Raw genomic sequence first — 17,881 nt, 5'->3', positions numbered from 1 at the left:
ATCACCCACGCAACCACCACCATCACCACCACCATCATCACCTACACCACCACCATCACCACTACCATCACCCACGCCACCACCACCATCACCCAGGCCACCACCATCACCACCACCATCACCCACGCCACCACCACCATCACCCACGCCACCACCACCATCACCACCACCATCATCACCTACACCACCACCATCACCACCATCATCACCCACGCCACCACCACCATCACCACCACCATCACCATCACCACCACCATCACCCACGCCACCACCACCATCACCACCACCATCATCACCTACACCATCACCCACGCCACCACCACCAAAGACAAAGATCCCCCATATAGCCTTAACAGATTGTTGGGGCAAGTGTTGTTAGGCAGCACCACGCCCGGCCGCCTTTGTCTCCCCAGTGGCGATGTTTTTATACACCGCACCAGGTACTCATTTGAGGCTGAGTCGACCTAAGGGAGGCCCAGGACCGGTTCAGATATTCGTCACGGGTGGTGGTGGTGGCCGTGAGCGGGAATCGAACTCCAGTCACCGGGTTCGTAGCGCAGCGTAGCGCTAACCGCTGCACCACCGCTCCCCACCATCACCACCACCACCACCGAACAACAACAACCGCCATTCGCCTTGAAGTGGCAGTGATGTCACAACGGGGCCTGTGCCAGGCTATGTGCACGTTGAGGCCACGTGAAGTTTAGAACGCCCGCTGGCAGGAGGTCACGTGGCAGACCCAGGTGCCACGGGTCGACTGACTGAGATGACTGGCTGATGCACCACCTGTGCCCCCTACTGTGCCAATCTGCTGCGCTTTAGCCACCCGGCGCTCCACTCGTTGTTGTGAGCGTCGCTCCTCCGCCCTCCGTTGTTGTTGGAGGGCGACTGCCTCCAACTGCCCAGTAGCGTCCTTCACGAGCCTCCTCCACAGAGGCCGATCTTGACACCGCTGGTACCAGTCATCGGCAAGTCCACTCAGCTCCACGTCCTCCTGTACCACATCACTCCATCTCTTCTCTAGCCCGTGCCGCGCCCGATTAGCCCCCTCGATCCGGCCGAACAAAAGCTGTTTCGGCATGCGGTGGCTGGGCATGCGGGCTACATGACCCAGCCAACGCAGCCTTGCCCGCCGGAGGAGCTCACCGATGGGACCTTGTCCAGATCTTTCGAAGATTTGTGAGCTCCTCACACAACCCAGCCTGATTAAACCCAGGATGGATCGTAAGCAGGCCAGCCTGAATGTTTCTAACCGCCGAAGATGTTCCATTAGGGGGGTCCACATTTCGCAAGCGTAGAGAAGGGAGGGAATGACCGTGGCTGAGAAGACCTGAAGCTTCGTGTGGAGCGACAGACCAGGTAGCTTCCACACAGCGTTACACAACCGATCATGAGCCCACTGCCCAGGTATGGACAACTCTCCACTCTCTCCACAACTGCGAGTTACTGGATCTCTGTGGGTCTCTATGGGTCTCTATGGGTCTCTGTGGGTCTCTGTGGGTCTCTATGGATCTCTGTGGGTCTCTGTGGGTCTCTATGGGTCTCTGTGGGTCTCTATGAGTCTCTGTGGGTCTCTGTGGGTCTCTATGGGTCTCTGTGGGTCTCTGTGGGTCTCTGTGGGTCTCTATGGGTCTCTGTGGGTCTCTATGAATCTCTGTGGGTCTCTGTAGGTCTCTATGAGTCTCTGTGGGTCTCTGTGGGTGTCTGTGGGTCTCTATGGGTCTCTATGGGTCTCTGTGGGTCTCTATGGATCTCTGTGGGTCTCTATGGGTCTCTATGGGTCTCTGTGGGTCTCTATGGGGCTGTGTGGGTCTTTGTAAGTCTCTGTTGGTCTCGATGGGTCTCTGTGGGTCTCTGTGGGTCTCTATGGGTCTCTGTGGGTCTCTGTGGGTCTTTGTTGGTCTCTATGGGTCTCTATGGGTCTCTGTGGGTCTCTGTGGGTCTCTGTAAGTCTCTGTGGGTCTTTATGGGTCTCTGTGGGCTCTATGGGTCTCTATGAGTCTCTGTGGGTCTCTGTGGGTCTCTATGGATCTCTGTGGGTCTCTATGGGTCTCTATGGGTCTCTGTGGGTCTCTGTGGGTCTCTATGGATCTCTGTGGGTCTCTATGGGTCTCTATGGGTCTCTGTGGGTCTCTATGGGGCTGTGTGGGTCTTTGTAAGTCTCTGTTGGTCTCGATGGGTCTCTGTGGGTCTCTGTGGGTCTCTATGGGTCTCTGTGGGTCTCTGTGGGTCTTTGTTGGTCTCTATGGGTCTCTATGGGTCTCTGTGGGTCTCTGTGGGTCTCTGTAAGTCTCTGTGGGTCTTTATGGGTCTCTGTGGGCTCTATGGGTCTCTATGAGTCTCTGTGGGTCTCTGTGGGTCTCTATGGATCTCTGTGGGTCTCTATGGGTCTCTATGGGTCTCTGTGGGTCTCTGTGGGTCTCTATGGGTCTCTGTGGGTCTCTGTGGGTGTCTGTGGGTCTCTATGGGTCTCTATGGATCTTTGTGGGTCTCTGTGGGTCTCTATGGATCTCTGTGGGTCTCTGTGGGTCTCTGTGGGTCTCTATGGGGCTGTGTGGGTCTCTGTAAGTCTCTGTTGGTCTCGATGGGTCTCTGTGGGTCTCTGTGGGTCTCTATGGGTCTCTGTGGGTCTCTGTGGGTCTCTGTTGGTCTCTATGGGTCTCTGTGGGTCTCTGTGGGTCTCTGTAAGTCTCTGTGGGCTCTATGAGTCTCGATGGGTCTCTATGGGTCTCTATAGGTCTTTGTGGGTCTCTGTGGGTCTCTGTGGGTTTCTGTGGGTCTCTGTGGGTCTCAATGGATCTCTGTGGGTCTCTATGGATTTCTATGGGTCTCTGTGGGTCTCTATGGGTCTCTGTGGGTCTCTGTGGGTCTCTATGGGTCTCTATGGGTCTCTGTGGATCTCTGTGGGTCTCTGTGGGTCTCTGTGGGTCTCAATGGATCTCTGTGGGTCTATATGGATTTCTATGGGTCTCTGTGGGTCTCTATGGGTCTCTATGGGTCTCTGTGGGTCTCTATGGGTCTCTATGGGTCTCTATGGGTCTCTGTGGATCTCTGTGAGTCTCTGTGGGTCTCTATGGGTCTCTGTCGGTCTCTATGGGTCTCTATGGGTCTCTATGGGTCTCTGTGGATCTCTGTGGGTCTCTGTGGGTCTCTATGGGTCTCTGTCGGTCTCTGTGGGTCTCTGTGGGTCTCTGTCGGTCTCTGTGGGTCTCTATGGGTCTCCGTGGATCTCTGTGCGTCTCTGTAAGTCTCTGTGGGTCTCTATGGGTCTCTGTGGGTCTCTATGGGTCTCTATGGGTCTCTATGGGTCTCGTTGGATCTCTGTGGGTCTCTGTGAGACTATGTGGGTCTCTGTAAATCTCTGTTGGTCTCTATGGGTCTCTCTGGGTCTCTATGGGTCTCTCTGGGTCTCTATGGGTCTCTCTGGGTCTCTGTGGGTCTCTGTGAGACTATGTGGGTATCTGTGGGTCTCTGTAAGTCTCTGTTGGTCTCTATGGGTCTCTATCGGTCTCTGTGGATCTCTGTGGGTCTCTATGGATATCTGTGGGTTTCTGTGGGTCTCTATGGATCTCTATGGATCTCTGTGGGTCTCTGTGGAACTCTATGGGTCTCTGTGGGTCTCTGTGGGTCTCTGTGGGTCTCTGTGGGTCTCTATGGATCTGTGTGGATCTCTGTGGGTCTCTGTGGGTCTCTGTGGGTCTCTGTGGAACTCTATGGGTCTCTATGGGTCTCTATGGGTCTCTGTGGGTCTCTATCGTTCTCTATGGGTCTCTGTGGATCTCTATGGGTCTCTATGGGTCTCTGTGGGTCTCTATGGGTCTCTATGGGTCTCTTTGGGTCTCTATGGGTCTCTGTGGGTCTCTGTGGGTCTCTATGGGTCTCTATGGGTCTCTGTGGATCTCTATGGGTCTCTATGGGTCTCTTTGGGTCTCTATGGGTCTCTGTGGGTCTCTGTGGGTCTCTATGGGTTTCTTCCTTCTGATATTCCGAGGCCACTAACTATAAACTACTAACTATAAACTAAACTACTAACTATAAACTATAAACTACTAACTATGAACTATAAACTACTAACTATAAACTACTAACTATAAACTATAAACTACTAACTATAAACTAAACTACTAACTATAAACTATAAACTACTAGTTATGAACTATAAACTACTAACTATAAACTACTAACTATACACCATAAACTACTAACTATAAACTAAACTACTAACTATAAACTACTAACTATAAACTACTAACTACAAACTATAAACCACTAACTATAAACTACTAACTATAAACTCCAAACTATAAACTACTAACTAATAACTATAAACTACTAACTACAAACTATAAACTACCAACTATAAACTACTAACTATAAACTATAAACTACTAACTATAAACTACTAACTATAAACTACTAACTACTAACTATAAACTACTAACTATAAACTACTAACATCTCATCAGGGTAGTGAAGGAACCCACGACCTCCTGCGTACCAGGCGAGGTAGTCAACATCTCATCAGGGTAGTGATGGAACCCACGACCTCCTGCGTACCAGGCGAGGTAGTCAACATCTCATCAGGGTAATGATGGAACCAACGACCTCCTGCGTACCAGGCGAGGTAGTCAACATCTCCGTGGTGCCAGCCCGGTTACCTTGCCGTGAAGGCTGAGAGAGACAGTGGCGAAGTTCTCCCTGAGGCACGTGGAGAAGGCCTTCTCCTGCACAGGGGTCCCTGTCGGACATCGATGATGACGTCGTCATTGTCAACATCGTCAACATCGATGATGACGTCGTCATCGTCAACATCGTCGACATCATCAATGATGACATCATCGTCGTGATCGTCAACATCGATGATGACGTCGTCATCGTCAACATCGTCGACATCATCAATGATGACATCATCGTCGTCATCGTCATCGTCAACATCGATGATGACATCGTCATCGTCAACATCGTCGACATCATCAATAATGACATCATCATCGTCATCGTCGTCGACATCGATGATGACGTCGTCATCGTCAACATTGTCGACATCATCAATGATGACATCATTGTTGTCATCGTCGTCGACATCGCTGATGATGTCGTCATCGTCAACATCATCGGCATTATCAATGATGACATCATCTTCATCATCGCCGACATCATCAATGATGACATCATCATCGTCATCGTCAACATCGATGATGACGTCGTCATTGTAATCATTGCCGACATCATCAATGATGACATCATCGTCGACATCATCAATGATGACATCATCGTCGGCATCGGCATCGATGATGACGTCGTCATCCTCAACAACGTCGACATTATCAATGATGACATCATCTTCATCATCGCCGACATCATCAATGATGACATCATCGTCGACATCATCAATGATGACATCATCGTCGACATCATCATCAACGATGACATCATCGTCGACATCATCATCAACGATGACATCATCGTCGACATCAAGATCGACATCATCATCAACATCATTATCATTGTCAACATCAACATCGTCAACATCGACATCATCAACATCATCATCAACGATGACATCACCATTGACATCGTCAACATCAACATTAGCGATGACATCATCATCGACATCGTCAACATCATCATCGATGTCATCGACATCGTCGACATCATCATCGATGACATCACCACCACCATCAACGATGACATCATCATCGACAACGTCAACATCATCATCGATGACATCACCACCATCATCAGCACCATCATCAACGATGACATCATCAATGACATCGTAAACATCAACATCAGCGATTACATCATCGTCAACATCATCGTCAACATCATCATCATCAATGACATCATTATCGACATCGTCACCATCATCATCAACATCGGCGTCATCATCGCCGCGTCTAACGTTAGTGGCACGGCACAGTTTTGTGCAGTGGGAAAAATAAATAAATAAACCGTGCCAGGGCCAGCCCTGGCCTGGCTCGGATGTGGAAAAAAACGTGCCAGAGCTGACTTGGCACGGTTCGGTTTGTGTAGTGGAAGAAAATAAAAAACGAACCATACCAGGGCTGGCTTGGCACGGTTCGGTTTGTGCAGTGAAAAAAAAACCGAACCATACCAGGGCTGACTTGGCACGGTTCAGTTTCTTGCAGTGAAAATAAAAAACGAACCATACCAGGGCTGGCTTGGCACGGTTCGGTTTATGCAGTGAAAAAAAAAACCGAACCATACCACGACTGACTTGGCACGGTTCGGTTTGTTGCAGTGAAAATAAAAAGCGAACCATACCAGGGCTGGCTTGGCACGGTTCGGTTTGTGCAGTGAAAAAAAAACCGAACCATACCAGGGCTGACTTGGCACGGTTCAGTTTGTTGCAGTGAAAATAAAAAACGAACCATACCAGGGCTGGCTTGGCATGGTTCGGTTTATGCAGTGAAAAAAAACCGAACCATACCAGGGCTGACTTGGCACGGTTCGGTTTGTTGCAGTGAAAATAAAAAGCGAACCATACCAGGGCTGGCTTGGCACGGTTCGGTTTGTGCAGTGAAAAAAAAACCGAACCATACCAGGGCTGACTTGGCACGGTTCGGTTTGTGCAGTGAAAAAAAAACGAACCATACCAGGGCTGACTTGGCACGGTTCGGTTTGTTGCAGTGAAAATAAAAAACGAACCATACCAGGGCTGGCTTGTCACGGTTCGGTTTATGCAGTGAAAAAAAAAACGACCCATACCAGGGCTGACTTGGCACGGTTCGGTTTGTTGCAGTGAAAATAAAAAACGAACCATACCAGGGCTGACTTGGCACGGTTCGGTTTGTGCAGTGGAAGAAAAACTGAACCATACCAGGGCTGGTTTGGCACGGTTTGGACGCGGCAGTGGGAAAGTGAGGAGCTGAATGGCCGCGTGCTGCGTGCGGTGAATGGCTACCTCGAGGAGGAGTGGGCGACGAGGTGGAGTTGGACGGTGTGAGCACCATGTAGATGTCCTCCTCCTCCTCTTCCTCCTCCTCTTCCTCCTCATGCTCTGGGTTCTCCGTGTGGCCGCGAGGGGCTGAGGCTGCCGGGATGATGGGGACATCGCCGTCGGCACGCGAGCACGCGCATGTGTGTGTGTGTGTCTGTGTGTGTGTCTGTGTGTGTGTGTCTGTGTGTGTGTCTGTGTGTGTGTCTGTGTGTGTGTCTGTGTGTGTGTGTGTCTGTGTGTGTGTCTGTGTGTGTGTGTCTGTCTGTGTGTGTGTGTCTGTGTGTGTGTGTGTGTCTGTGTGTGTGTCTGTGTGTGTGTCTGTGTGTGTGTGTGTGTCATCTGTAAGATGCGCCTGCCATTCTTCCACTCCGGTGGTGGGTGTACACCCAGGACCCCATTCCAACCTAAAGTGGCCTGGTCTCAGTTATCTGATGAAAGTTGCAAGCGAAAATTTCATCATCGCTTGCGGCTGGGATTGGCATCGTCCCCGACTCCTCCTGATGTCGAGGGTAAATGGGCGAGGTTTAGGACTGTGACTCATGCAGCTGCAATGGCTGCTTTGGGTGCGCGGTCCAGACCTCCCCAGACACCCTGGATGACAGAGGAGTTGTTCAGGATGGTTGAGAAAAAGCGACAGGCCCACTGTCATCGGCTACAGAATCCCACGTCAGAGAATGAGGAGGCTTACCGCAGCCTTCGCTCGGAGGTTCGGAGAGCCGTGAGGCGCTGCAAGGATGGGTGGTGGTCGCGGGTTGCTGAGGAGATGGAGTCTGCCTCAGTGGCCCGTGATCACAAATCTCTATTTAACTCCATCAAAAAAGTAACCTGCAGCGCCACACCTATTACCATCATTAGGGGAAAAAACGGTGATCCAATTTCCGACCCCCAGGAACAGGTTCGCAGATTTGCTGAGCATTTCTGTGAGGTCCTGGGGGAGGGAAAATCCCTCAGCCAGGAAAACATCGTGGCACAAAGTGAGGATGACCCTGCTGAGGCTGCGGTGCCTCAAATATTGGATGAAGTCACCCCCTGTGAGTGGCTGGCTGAGGTGCCATCTGCTGAGGAAGTATTGAAGGCGATCCGGAGTCTGAGACCAGGAAAGGCAGCGGGCAGAGATGATCTCCCAAGCGAAATGCTGAGGGAGGGTGGCGTTTGTGCACAGACTGCCCTATATGACATCATAACAACAGTCTGGACCACTGGACGGGTTCCGCAGGATTGGAAGGATGCCCTGGTGGTCCCACTTTTTAAGAAGGGGGACCGCACAGACTGTAACAACTACAGGGGCATCTCACTCCTCAGTGTGCCGGGAAAGGTCCTGGCAAGGATTATTCAGCATCGCCTTGCCAGGCACGCTGAGGAGAGACTTGCGGAGCCACAATGCGGTTTCAGGAAAGGGCGGTCCTGCACAGATGCCATATTTTCTGTCCGTCTGCTACAGCAGAGGTGTAGGGAATTCCAACAAGATCTACATCTCTGCTTTATTGACCTGGTCAAGGCCTATGATACCATCAGTAGGCCTGGGCTCTGGGTCGTTCTTCGTGCTTTTGGAGTACCTGACCCTCTGCTCACGATCATTAAGGACCTTCATGATGGTGAGCGGGCCCGGGTAAAACTACGTGGCCGGGAGTCAGAGCCATTCCCTGTACACCTTGGGGTGCGACAAGGATGTCCTCTGGCTCCCACATTATTTAACATCTATTTTGACCACGTAGTTCGTGAAGCCTTCAATCGCTGTATCGGGGGAATCTCCATATGGTACAGATATAATGGGAGGCTAATCGATGCCCGGGTGCGGTCAAGGGATGGCTCCCTATTGCTCAACCACGTTATGTATGCTGATGACTTGGCGAATAGCTGCTCAGTCAGAGGAGGAGTTGGAGACGCTGCTGCTGAGACTGGAGCGTGCCACTAAGAGGTGGGGCCTTACCATCAGCCCCACCAAAACTAAGCACCTGCCTGGGTATTTTGTACCATCGGACACTCCACCCACACAACTCCCAATCGGTGATGGGGCAGTTGTGGAGAGAGTGGAGAGTTTCCCATACCTGGGCAGTGTGCTTATGACTGGCTCCAGTTTAACAGCAGAGGTCTCACTCCGAATCAGTCGAGCGGCAATATCTTTTCATCGGTTGCGTAACGCTGTGTGGAAGCTACCTGGTCTGTCGCTCCGCACTAAGCTTCAGGTCTTCTCGGCCACGGTCATTCCCTCCCTTCTCTACGCTTGCGAAACGTGGACCCCCCTAATGGAACATCTTCGCCGGTTAGAAACATTTAGGCTGGCCTGCCTACGATCCATCCTGGGTTTAACCAGACTGGATTGTGTGAGGAGCTCACAAATCCTTGAAAGATCTGGGCAGGGTCCCATCGGTGAGCTCCTCCGGCAGGCAAGACTGCGATGGCTGGGTCATGTAGCCCACATGCCCAGCCACCGCATGCCGAAACAGCTTTTGTTTGGCCGGATTGAGGGGGCTAACCGGGCGCGGCACGGGCTAGAGAAGAGATGGAGTGATGTGGTACAGGAGGACGTGGAGCTGAGTGGACTTGCCGATGACTGGTACCAGCGGTGTCAAGATCGGCCTCTGTGGAGGAGGCTCGTGAAGGATGCTACTGGGCAGTTGGAGGCAGTCGCCCTCCAACAACAACGGAGGGTGGAGGAGCGACGCTCACAACAGCGAGCGGAGCGCCGGGTGGCTAAAGCACAGCAGGTTGGCACAGTAGGGGGCACAGGTGGTGTATCAGCCAGTCATCTCAGTCAGTCGACCCGTGGCACCTGGGTCTGCCCCGTGACCTCCTGCAAGCGGGCGTTCGACACTTCACGTGGCCTCAGGGTGCACATAGCCTGGCACAAGCGTCGTGGTGACGTCACCGCCACTTAGTGGCGAATGGCGGTTGTTGTTGTTGTTGTGTGTGTGTCTGTGTGTGTGTGTGCTTTTGGAGTACCTAACCCTCTGCTCATGATCATTAAGGACCTTCATGATGGTGAGCGGGTCCGGGTAAAACTACGTGGCTGGGAGTCAGAGCCATTCCCTGTTAACCTTGGGGTGCGACAGGGATGTCCTCTGGCTCCCACATTATTTAACATCTATTTTGACCATGTAGTTCGTGAAGCCTTCAATAGCTGTACCGGGGGAATCTCCATATGGTACAGATATAATGGGAGGCTGATCGACGCCCGGGTGCGATCAAGGGATGGCTCCCTATTGCTCAGCCACGTTATGTATGCTGATGATTTGGTAATAGCTGCTCATTCAGAGGAGGAGTTGTAGACGCTGCTGCTGAGACTGGAGCGTGCCACTAAGAGGTGGAGCCTTACCATCAGCCCCACCAAAACTAAGCACCTGCCTGGGTATTTTGTACCATCGGACACTCCACCCCCACAACTCCCAATCGGTGATGGGGCAGTTGTGGAGAGAGTGGAGAGTTTCCCATAACTGGGCAGTGTGCTTATGACTGGCTCCAGTTTAACAGCAGAGGTCTCACTCCGAATCAGTCGAGCGGCAATATCTTTTCATCGGTTGCGTAACTCTGTGTGGAAGCTACCTGGTCTGTCGCTCCGCACTAAGCTTCCGGTCTTCTCGGCCACGGTCATTCTCTATGCTTGCGAAACGTGGACCCCCCTAATGGAACATCTTCGCCGGTTAGAAACATTTTGGCTGGCCTGCCTACGATCCATCGTGGGTTTAACCAGACTGGATTGTGTGAGGAGCTCAAAAATCCTTGAAAGATCTGGGCGCGGCACGGGCTAGAGAAGAGATGGAGTGATGTGGTACAGGAAGACGTGGAGCTGAGTGGACTTGCCGGGCAGTCGCCCTCCAACAACAAGGGAGGCCGGAGGAGCGACGTTCACAACAACGAGCGGAGCTCCGGGTGGCTAAAGCACAGCAGGTTGGCACAGTAGGGGGCACAGGTGGTGCATCAGCCAGTCATCTCAGTCAGTCGACCCGTGGCACCTGGGTCGGCCCCTTGACCTCCTGCGAGCGGGCGTTCGACACTTCACGTGGCCTCAACGTGCACCTAGCCTGGCACAAGCGTCGTGGTGACGTCACCGCCACTTAGTGGCGAATGGCGGTTGTTGTTGTGCGTGGAGAGCGGTGGTGCAGCGGTTAGCGCTACAAACCCAGCAGAAACCCGAATTCGATTCCCGCTCTGGGCCTCCCCTAGGTCGACTCAGCCTCAAACGAGTACCTGCAGTGCAGTGTGGAAGCATCGCCAGCACTGGGGAGACAAAGGCGGCCGGGCGTGGTGCTGGCCACCCACCCCCCCGTGTGCCACAGTGCCGGTAGCCTTCACAGGTGCTGCTCGCTAACAACACTTGCCCCTACAGCCTGTTAGGGGCTACACGGGGGACCTTTGTCTGTGTGTCTATAGCTGCTACTTGCTACTCACAGCACTTGCCCCTACGGCCTGCGTGAGGCTACACGGGGGACCTTTGTCTGTGCGTTTGTACCTGTTGCCGGAGAGACGTGTGCAGACATTGCCATGTAGACGTCCAAGGTCTCACCCCCTGCGGACAGACACGGGGTAGAGAGACGTGCTGAGTGTCGCCTGCTGATACGGTCCAGTGTCCAACTCAGCTCCTTACCTTGCGGGCTGTCCTTGCCTCCGGTTAGAACATTTGGCTACGTACGGTGCGAAAGGAGTTCAACATGCAGACGTACAAACTTTACACTACACTATACACTACTTTACACTATACACTACACTGCTTTACACTATACACTACACTATACACTACTTTACACTATACACTACACTATAAACTACACTATACTACTATACACTACACTATACACTACACTGCTATACACTACACTACTACACACTACAATATACACTACACTATACACTATACTAGACACTACACTACTACACACTACACTATACACTACCCTACTATACACTACACTATACACTGCTATACACTACACTATACACTGCTATACACTACACTATACACTACACTATACTACTCTACACTACACTATACAATACACGACTTTACACTATACACTACACTACTTTACACTATACACTACACTATACACTACCCTATACATGACACTGTACTACTATACACTACACTATACACTACACTACTATACACTACACTACTACACACTACTATATAGACTACACTATGCACTATACTAGACACTACACTACTACACACTACACTTAACAATACACTATACACTACCCTACTATACACTACACTATACACTGATATACACTACACTATACTACTATACACCACACTATACACTACTATACACTACACTATACACTACACTACTACACACTACACTTAACAATACACTATACACTACCCTACTATACACTACACTATACACTGATATACACTACACTATACTACTATACACCACACTATACACTACTATACACTACACTATACACTACACTACTACACACTACACTTAACAATACACTATACACTACCCTACTATACACTACACTATACACTGATATACACTACACTATACTACTATACACCACACTATACACTACTATACACTACACTATACACTACACTACTACACACTACACTTAACAATACACTATACACTACCCTACTATACACTACACTATACACTGATATACACTACACTATACTACTATACACCGCACTATACACTACTATACACTACACTATACACTACACTATACAATACACTATACACTACACTGTACACTCCAGCGGAGGTGGCGCCCCAGGCGGGTGTCGGTCGTGGAATACCAGCGGGAGGCGACTTGGTGGTGGTGGTGGTGGCACCACAGCTGCAACACAAACACGTGGCACTGTGTGATGGTGGTGATGGTGGTGGTGATGGTGGTGATGGTGGTGATGGTGGTGGTGATGATGGTGATGATGGTGATGGTGGTGGTGGCACCACAGCTGCAACACAAACACGTGGCACTGTGTGATGGTGGTAATGGTGGTGATAGTGGTGGTGGTGATGGTGGTGGTGATGGTGGTGATGGTGGTGATGGTGATGATGATGATGGTGATGATGGTGATGATTGTGATGATGATAGTGATGATGGTGATGTTTGGTGATGATGGTGATGATGATGGTGATGATGATGGTGATGATTGTGATGATGATAGTGATGATGGTGATGTTTGGTGATGATGATGATGGTGATGATGATGGTGATGATGATGGTGATGATGGTGATGATGATGGTGGTGATGATGATGGTGATGATGATGGTGATGATGATGATGGTGATGATGATGGTGATTACCTTTCCACCTCTTGCAAATGTTCTCGTTTCACATATCCAATCTCCCTAGGGTGAGAAACCACGATCATCATCATCACCATCATCATCATCACCATCATCATCACCATCACCACCATCATCACCATCATCATCACCATCATCATCACCATCACCACCATCATCACCACCATCATCACCACCATCATCACCATCATCATCACCACCATCATCACCATCATCATCACCATCATTACCATCAACAACAGCCGCCATTCAGTGGCGGTGACGTCACCACGACGCTTGTGCCAGGCTATGTGCACCTTGAGGCCACGTGAAGTGTCAAACGCCCGCTGGCAGGAGGTCACGGGCAGACCCAGGTGCCACGGGTCGACTGACTGAGATGACTGGCTGATGCACCACCTGTGCCCCTACTGTGCCAACCTGCTATGCTTTAGCCACCCGGCGCTCCGCTCGTTGTTGTGAGCGTCGCTCCTCCGCCCTCCGTTGTTGTTGGAGGGCGACTGCCTCCAACTGCCCAGTAGCGTCCTTCACGAGCCTCCTCCACAGAGGCCGATCTTGACACCACTGGTACCAGTCATCGGCAAGTCCACTCAGCTCCACGTCCTCCTGTACCACATCACTCCATCTCTTCTCCAGGCCGTGCCGCGCCCGTTTAGCCCCCTCGATCCAGCCGAACAAAAGCTGTTTGGGCATGCGGGGGCTGGGCATGCGGGCTACATGACCCAGCCAACGCAGCCTTCCCCGCCGGAGGAGCTCACCGAGAAGACCCGAAGCTTCGTGTGGAGCGACAGACCAGGTAGCTTCCACACAGCGCTGCACAGCCAATGAAAAGATATTGCCACTCGCAGGGGCGGAGCCAGGGAGGGTGACATTCTGCGTACAAGTGTACGACACTCGGTCTGGCGGACTCCATGCAACTGCATTGTCAGAGTGTGTCGCCAAACCGATGGCGTCTAGTTCAACAGCCTGACTCTCTAATCATTCTTGAAATTCAAATTTGTTGAATGTCACCCCGGCCTAAAATCCTGGCTCCGCCCCTGGCCGCTTGACTGATTCGGAGTGAGACTTCTGCTGTCAAACCGGAGCCGGTCATGAGCACACTGCCCAGGTATGGGAAACTCTCCACTCGCTCCACAACTGCCCCATCACCGATTGGGAGTTGTGGGGGTGGAGTGTCCGATGGTACAAAATACCCAGACAGGTGCTTAGTTTTGGTGGGGCTGATGGTAAGGCCCCACCTCTTAGTGGCACGCTCCAGTCTCAGCAGCATCGTCTCCAACTCCTCCTCTGAGTGAGCAGCAATTACCAAATCATCAGCATACATAACGTGGTTGAGCAATAGGTAGTCATCCGTTGACCGCACCCGGGCATCGATCAGCCTCCCATTATATCTGTACCAAATGGAGATTCCCCCGGTACAGCTATTGAAGGCTTCACGAACTACGTGGTCAAAATAGATGTTAAATAATGTGGGAGCCAGAGGACATCCCTGTCGCACCCCAAGGTGTACAGGGAATGGCTCTGACTCCCGGCCACGTAGTTTTACCCGGGCCCGCTCACCATCATGAAGGTCCTTAATGATCGTGAGCAGAGGGTCAGGGACTCCAAAAGCACGATGAACAACCCAGAGCCCAGGCCTACTGATGGTATCGTAAGCCTTGACCAGGTCAATAAAGCAGAGATGTAGGTCTTGTTGGAATTCCCTACACCTCTGCTGTAGCAGACGGACAGAGAATATAGCATCTGTGCAGGACCGCCCTTTCCTGAAACCGCATTGGGGCTCCGCAAACCTCTCCTCAGCGTGCCTGGCAAGGCGATGTTGAATAATCCTTGCCAGGACCTTTCCCGGCACACCGAGGAGTGAGATGCCCCTGTAGTTGTTACAGTCTGTGCGGTCCCCCTTCTTAAAGAGGGGGACCACCAGGGCATCCTTCCAATCCTGCGGAACCCATTCAGTGGTCCAGACTGTTGTTATGATGTCATGTAGGGCAGTCTGTGCACAAACGCCACCCTCCCTCAGCATTTCGCTTGGGAGATCATCTCTGCCCGTCGCTTTTCCTGGTCTAAGACTTCAGTACTTCAACAGACGAAACTTCAGCCAGCCACTCACAGGGGGTGACTTCTTCCAATATTTGAGGCACCGCAGCCTCAGCAGGGTCATCCCCAATTTGCCCCATGATGTTTTCAAGGCTGAGGGATTTCCTCTCCCTCAAGACCTCAGAAATACTCAACAAATCTGCAAACCTGTTCCTGGGCGTCGGAGTTTGGATCAACGTTTTTTCCCCTAATGATGGTAATAAGTGTGGTGCTGCAAGTTACTTTATTATGGAATTAAAGAGCGATTTGTGATCGTGGTCCACTGAGGCAGACTCCATCTCCTCAGCAACCCGCGATCACCACCCATCTTTGCAGCACCTCACGGCTCTCCGAACCTCCGAGCGAAAGCTGCGGTAAAGCCTCCTCATTCTCCACGCGGGATGCTGTAGACGGTGAGAGTGGGCCTGTCGCTTTTCTCTCAGCCTCTTCTGTCAGCCAGGGTCTCTGAGGAGGTCTGGACCGTGTACCCAAAGCAGCCATTGCGGCTGCATGAGCCACAGTTCTAAACCTCGCCCATTTACCTTCGACATCAGGAGGAGTGGGGGACGATGCCAACCCCAGCTGCAAGCAATAATGACATTCTTGCTTGCAACTTCCATCAGCTAACTGAGACCAGGACACCTTAGATTGGAATGGGGTCCTGGGTGTACACCCACCACCGGAGTGGAAGAATGGCAGGCGCATCTTACAGATGACAAGCCGATGGTCAATGGGCAGATCAGCGCCACGGTATGTCCTGGTGTCAAGGACATGGGCTCGCATCCGCTGGTCCGTCACTATGTAGTCCAGCAGATGTTCTTGCTTGGACCCGGCGTGCATCCATGATGTTGTGTGGATGCACTGATGCCCGAACAGCGTGTTGGTAATTACAAGCTGCACAAAAATCTAGCAGCCTCCTACCGTTGTTATTGAGCTGATCCGGCCCATGCCCTCCAATCACTCCAGACCAGGTGCCAGCATCATGACCAACTCGGGCATTGAAGTCACCCAACAAGATGACTCTATCCCGAGGAGCCACTTTAGCCAGCACCTGTGACAGGAGGTCATAGAAGGCATCCGACTCATCGGCCTTGCCTGCTATCCCTCCACGGATGTTCATCTTCGGTGGGGGCATAAGTAATCACGACCACCACTCCTCGCCTCTTGTTAATGGGAAGGTGAGCCCAAAGTAGCCTGGGGCTTACAGCTTCCCACACCTCACCGCCACGCTCCCACGCCCCCTTCATTATTCTGTTTAAAAGAAGAGCCACTCCCTGTTGTTTGGCAGTCTGCTGCCCCGATTAGAGGACTGTCCACCCCTCATGGTGGCAGGAGCCAGAGCCGGTCCACCAGACCTCCTGGTTTCCACAGAGTTCCAGGCGGTACCGGTCCAGCTCCCGACAGAGGAGTGGCAGCCTCTCCTCTGTAGCTGGCCAATCGGAGTAGGCTCCTGTTCCTGGAGCAACCTAGAGAAGGGGGTGGGGGGGTTACAGTCACAGCAACTGCCACAGCCACCACCAAAAACAAAGATCCCCCGTGTAGCCTCTAACAGTCTGTTGGGGCAAGTGCTGTTAGCAAATAGCAGCAGCAGGGGGTGGGTGGCCAGCACCAGCCCGGCCGCCTTTATCTCCCCAGTGCTAGCGATGTTCACTACACACCGCTACACCAGGTACTCATTTGAGGCTGAGTCGACCTAGGTTAGACCCAAGACCGGTTCGGACAATCGTCACTGGTGGTGTCGGCCGTGAGCGGGAATCGAATTCGTGTTGCCAGGTTCATAGCGCAGCGTAGCGCTAACCGCTGCACCACCGCCACCACAGCCACCGCCACCCACGCCGCTCGTGCCGACTTGAGGCCGAGTGTACCTAGGGGGAGGTCCCCGTGGCTCACTCACCGCCGCTCCCCGGCCACTCTGCTCACGAGCCACCAGGCGTCGGTGCTGCGCGCCAGCAGGTCCACCACTTCGCCCGCACGGAGCTCCACCTCCCAGGGCAACGTGCGGCACACTGCACGCCGGGCCGTCCACCTGGACTCGCCCACCGGTCCACCCCCTCCGGCTCCTCCGGCGTCCAGGCCACCTCCACCACCGTGTCCACCTCCTAGTCCACCTCCTAGTCCACCTTCTAGGCCGCCGCCGCCGCCGCCGCCGTCTCCCGCTGCCAAAGCGGAGCCGCTGAATCTTCTGCCGGAGTTCTGCTGGGAGGGGTCCACCGTGAACGAGAAGCCATTCAATGAACGGATTATTCTGGTTGTCCACCAAAGGGAGACGCATCGTGATCCTGCCAGAGTCTCCCTGGTGGAGGGACGACGATGACGATGCTGCTGTGTTGTGAACCCCTCCACCAACTGATAGACGCAGCCAATCTGGCGGAAGTGTCCCCAGTTATTTTTGCTTTCCAGTTTGGCAAACAGCATCACCATCATCACCACCACCACTACCACCACCACCACCACCATCACCACCACTACCACCACCATCACCACCACCATCACCACCATCACCACCATCACCACCACCACCATCACCACCACCATCACCACCACCACCATCACCACCATCACCACCACCAT

The 17,881-nt window shown here is 52.3% G+C and overlaps 1 protein-coding gene and 1 long non-coding RNA gene across 2 annotated transcripts in view; one reads left to right on the top strand and one right to left on the bottom strand.

The window, feature by feature from the left end:
- LOC142908102 (uncharacterized) overlaps nucleotides 1-17,881 on the top strand; it is a 228,097-nt gene that overhangs the window by 135,007 nt on the left and 75,209 nt on the right. The window lies entirely within an intron of this gene.
- LOC142908105 (uncharacterized) overlaps nucleotides 1-17,881 on the bottom strand; it is a 34,481-nt gene that overhangs the window by 9,168 nt on the left and 7,432 nt on the right. The window contains exons 4-9 of the mRNA XM_076058331.1: nucleotides 17,205-17,506; nucleotides 13,235-13,279; nucleotides 12,723-12,763; nucleotides 11,415-11,471; nucleotides 6,929-7,057; nucleotides 4,659-4,738 (exon numbers count right to left, since the gene is read on the bottom strand). Coding sequence (XP_075914446.1) covers nucleotides 4,659-4,738; nucleotides 6,929-7,057; nucleotides 11,415-11,471; nucleotides 12,723-12,763; nucleotides 13,235-13,279; nucleotides 17,205-17,506 — 654 coding nt within the window. The remainder of the gene's footprint in view (nucleotides 1-4,658; nucleotides 4,739-6,928; nucleotides 7,058-11,414; nucleotides 11,472-12,722; nucleotides 12,764-13,234; nucleotides 13,280-17,204; nucleotides 17,507-17,881) is intronic.

This window comes from Petromyzon marinus (genome assembly GCF_048934315.1).
Source record: "Petromyzon marinus isolate PM22_M1 ecotype Great Lakes invasive population chromosome 70 unlocalized genomic scaffold, UKy_Petmar_22M1.pri1.0 chr70_unloc.2, whole genome shotgun sequence".
Lineage (NCBI taxonomy): Eukaryota > Metazoa > Chordata > Hyperoartia > Petromyzontiformes > Petromyzontidae > Petromyzon > Petromyzon marinus.
This window is presented reverse-complemented; position numbering and strand designations above follow the sequence as displayed.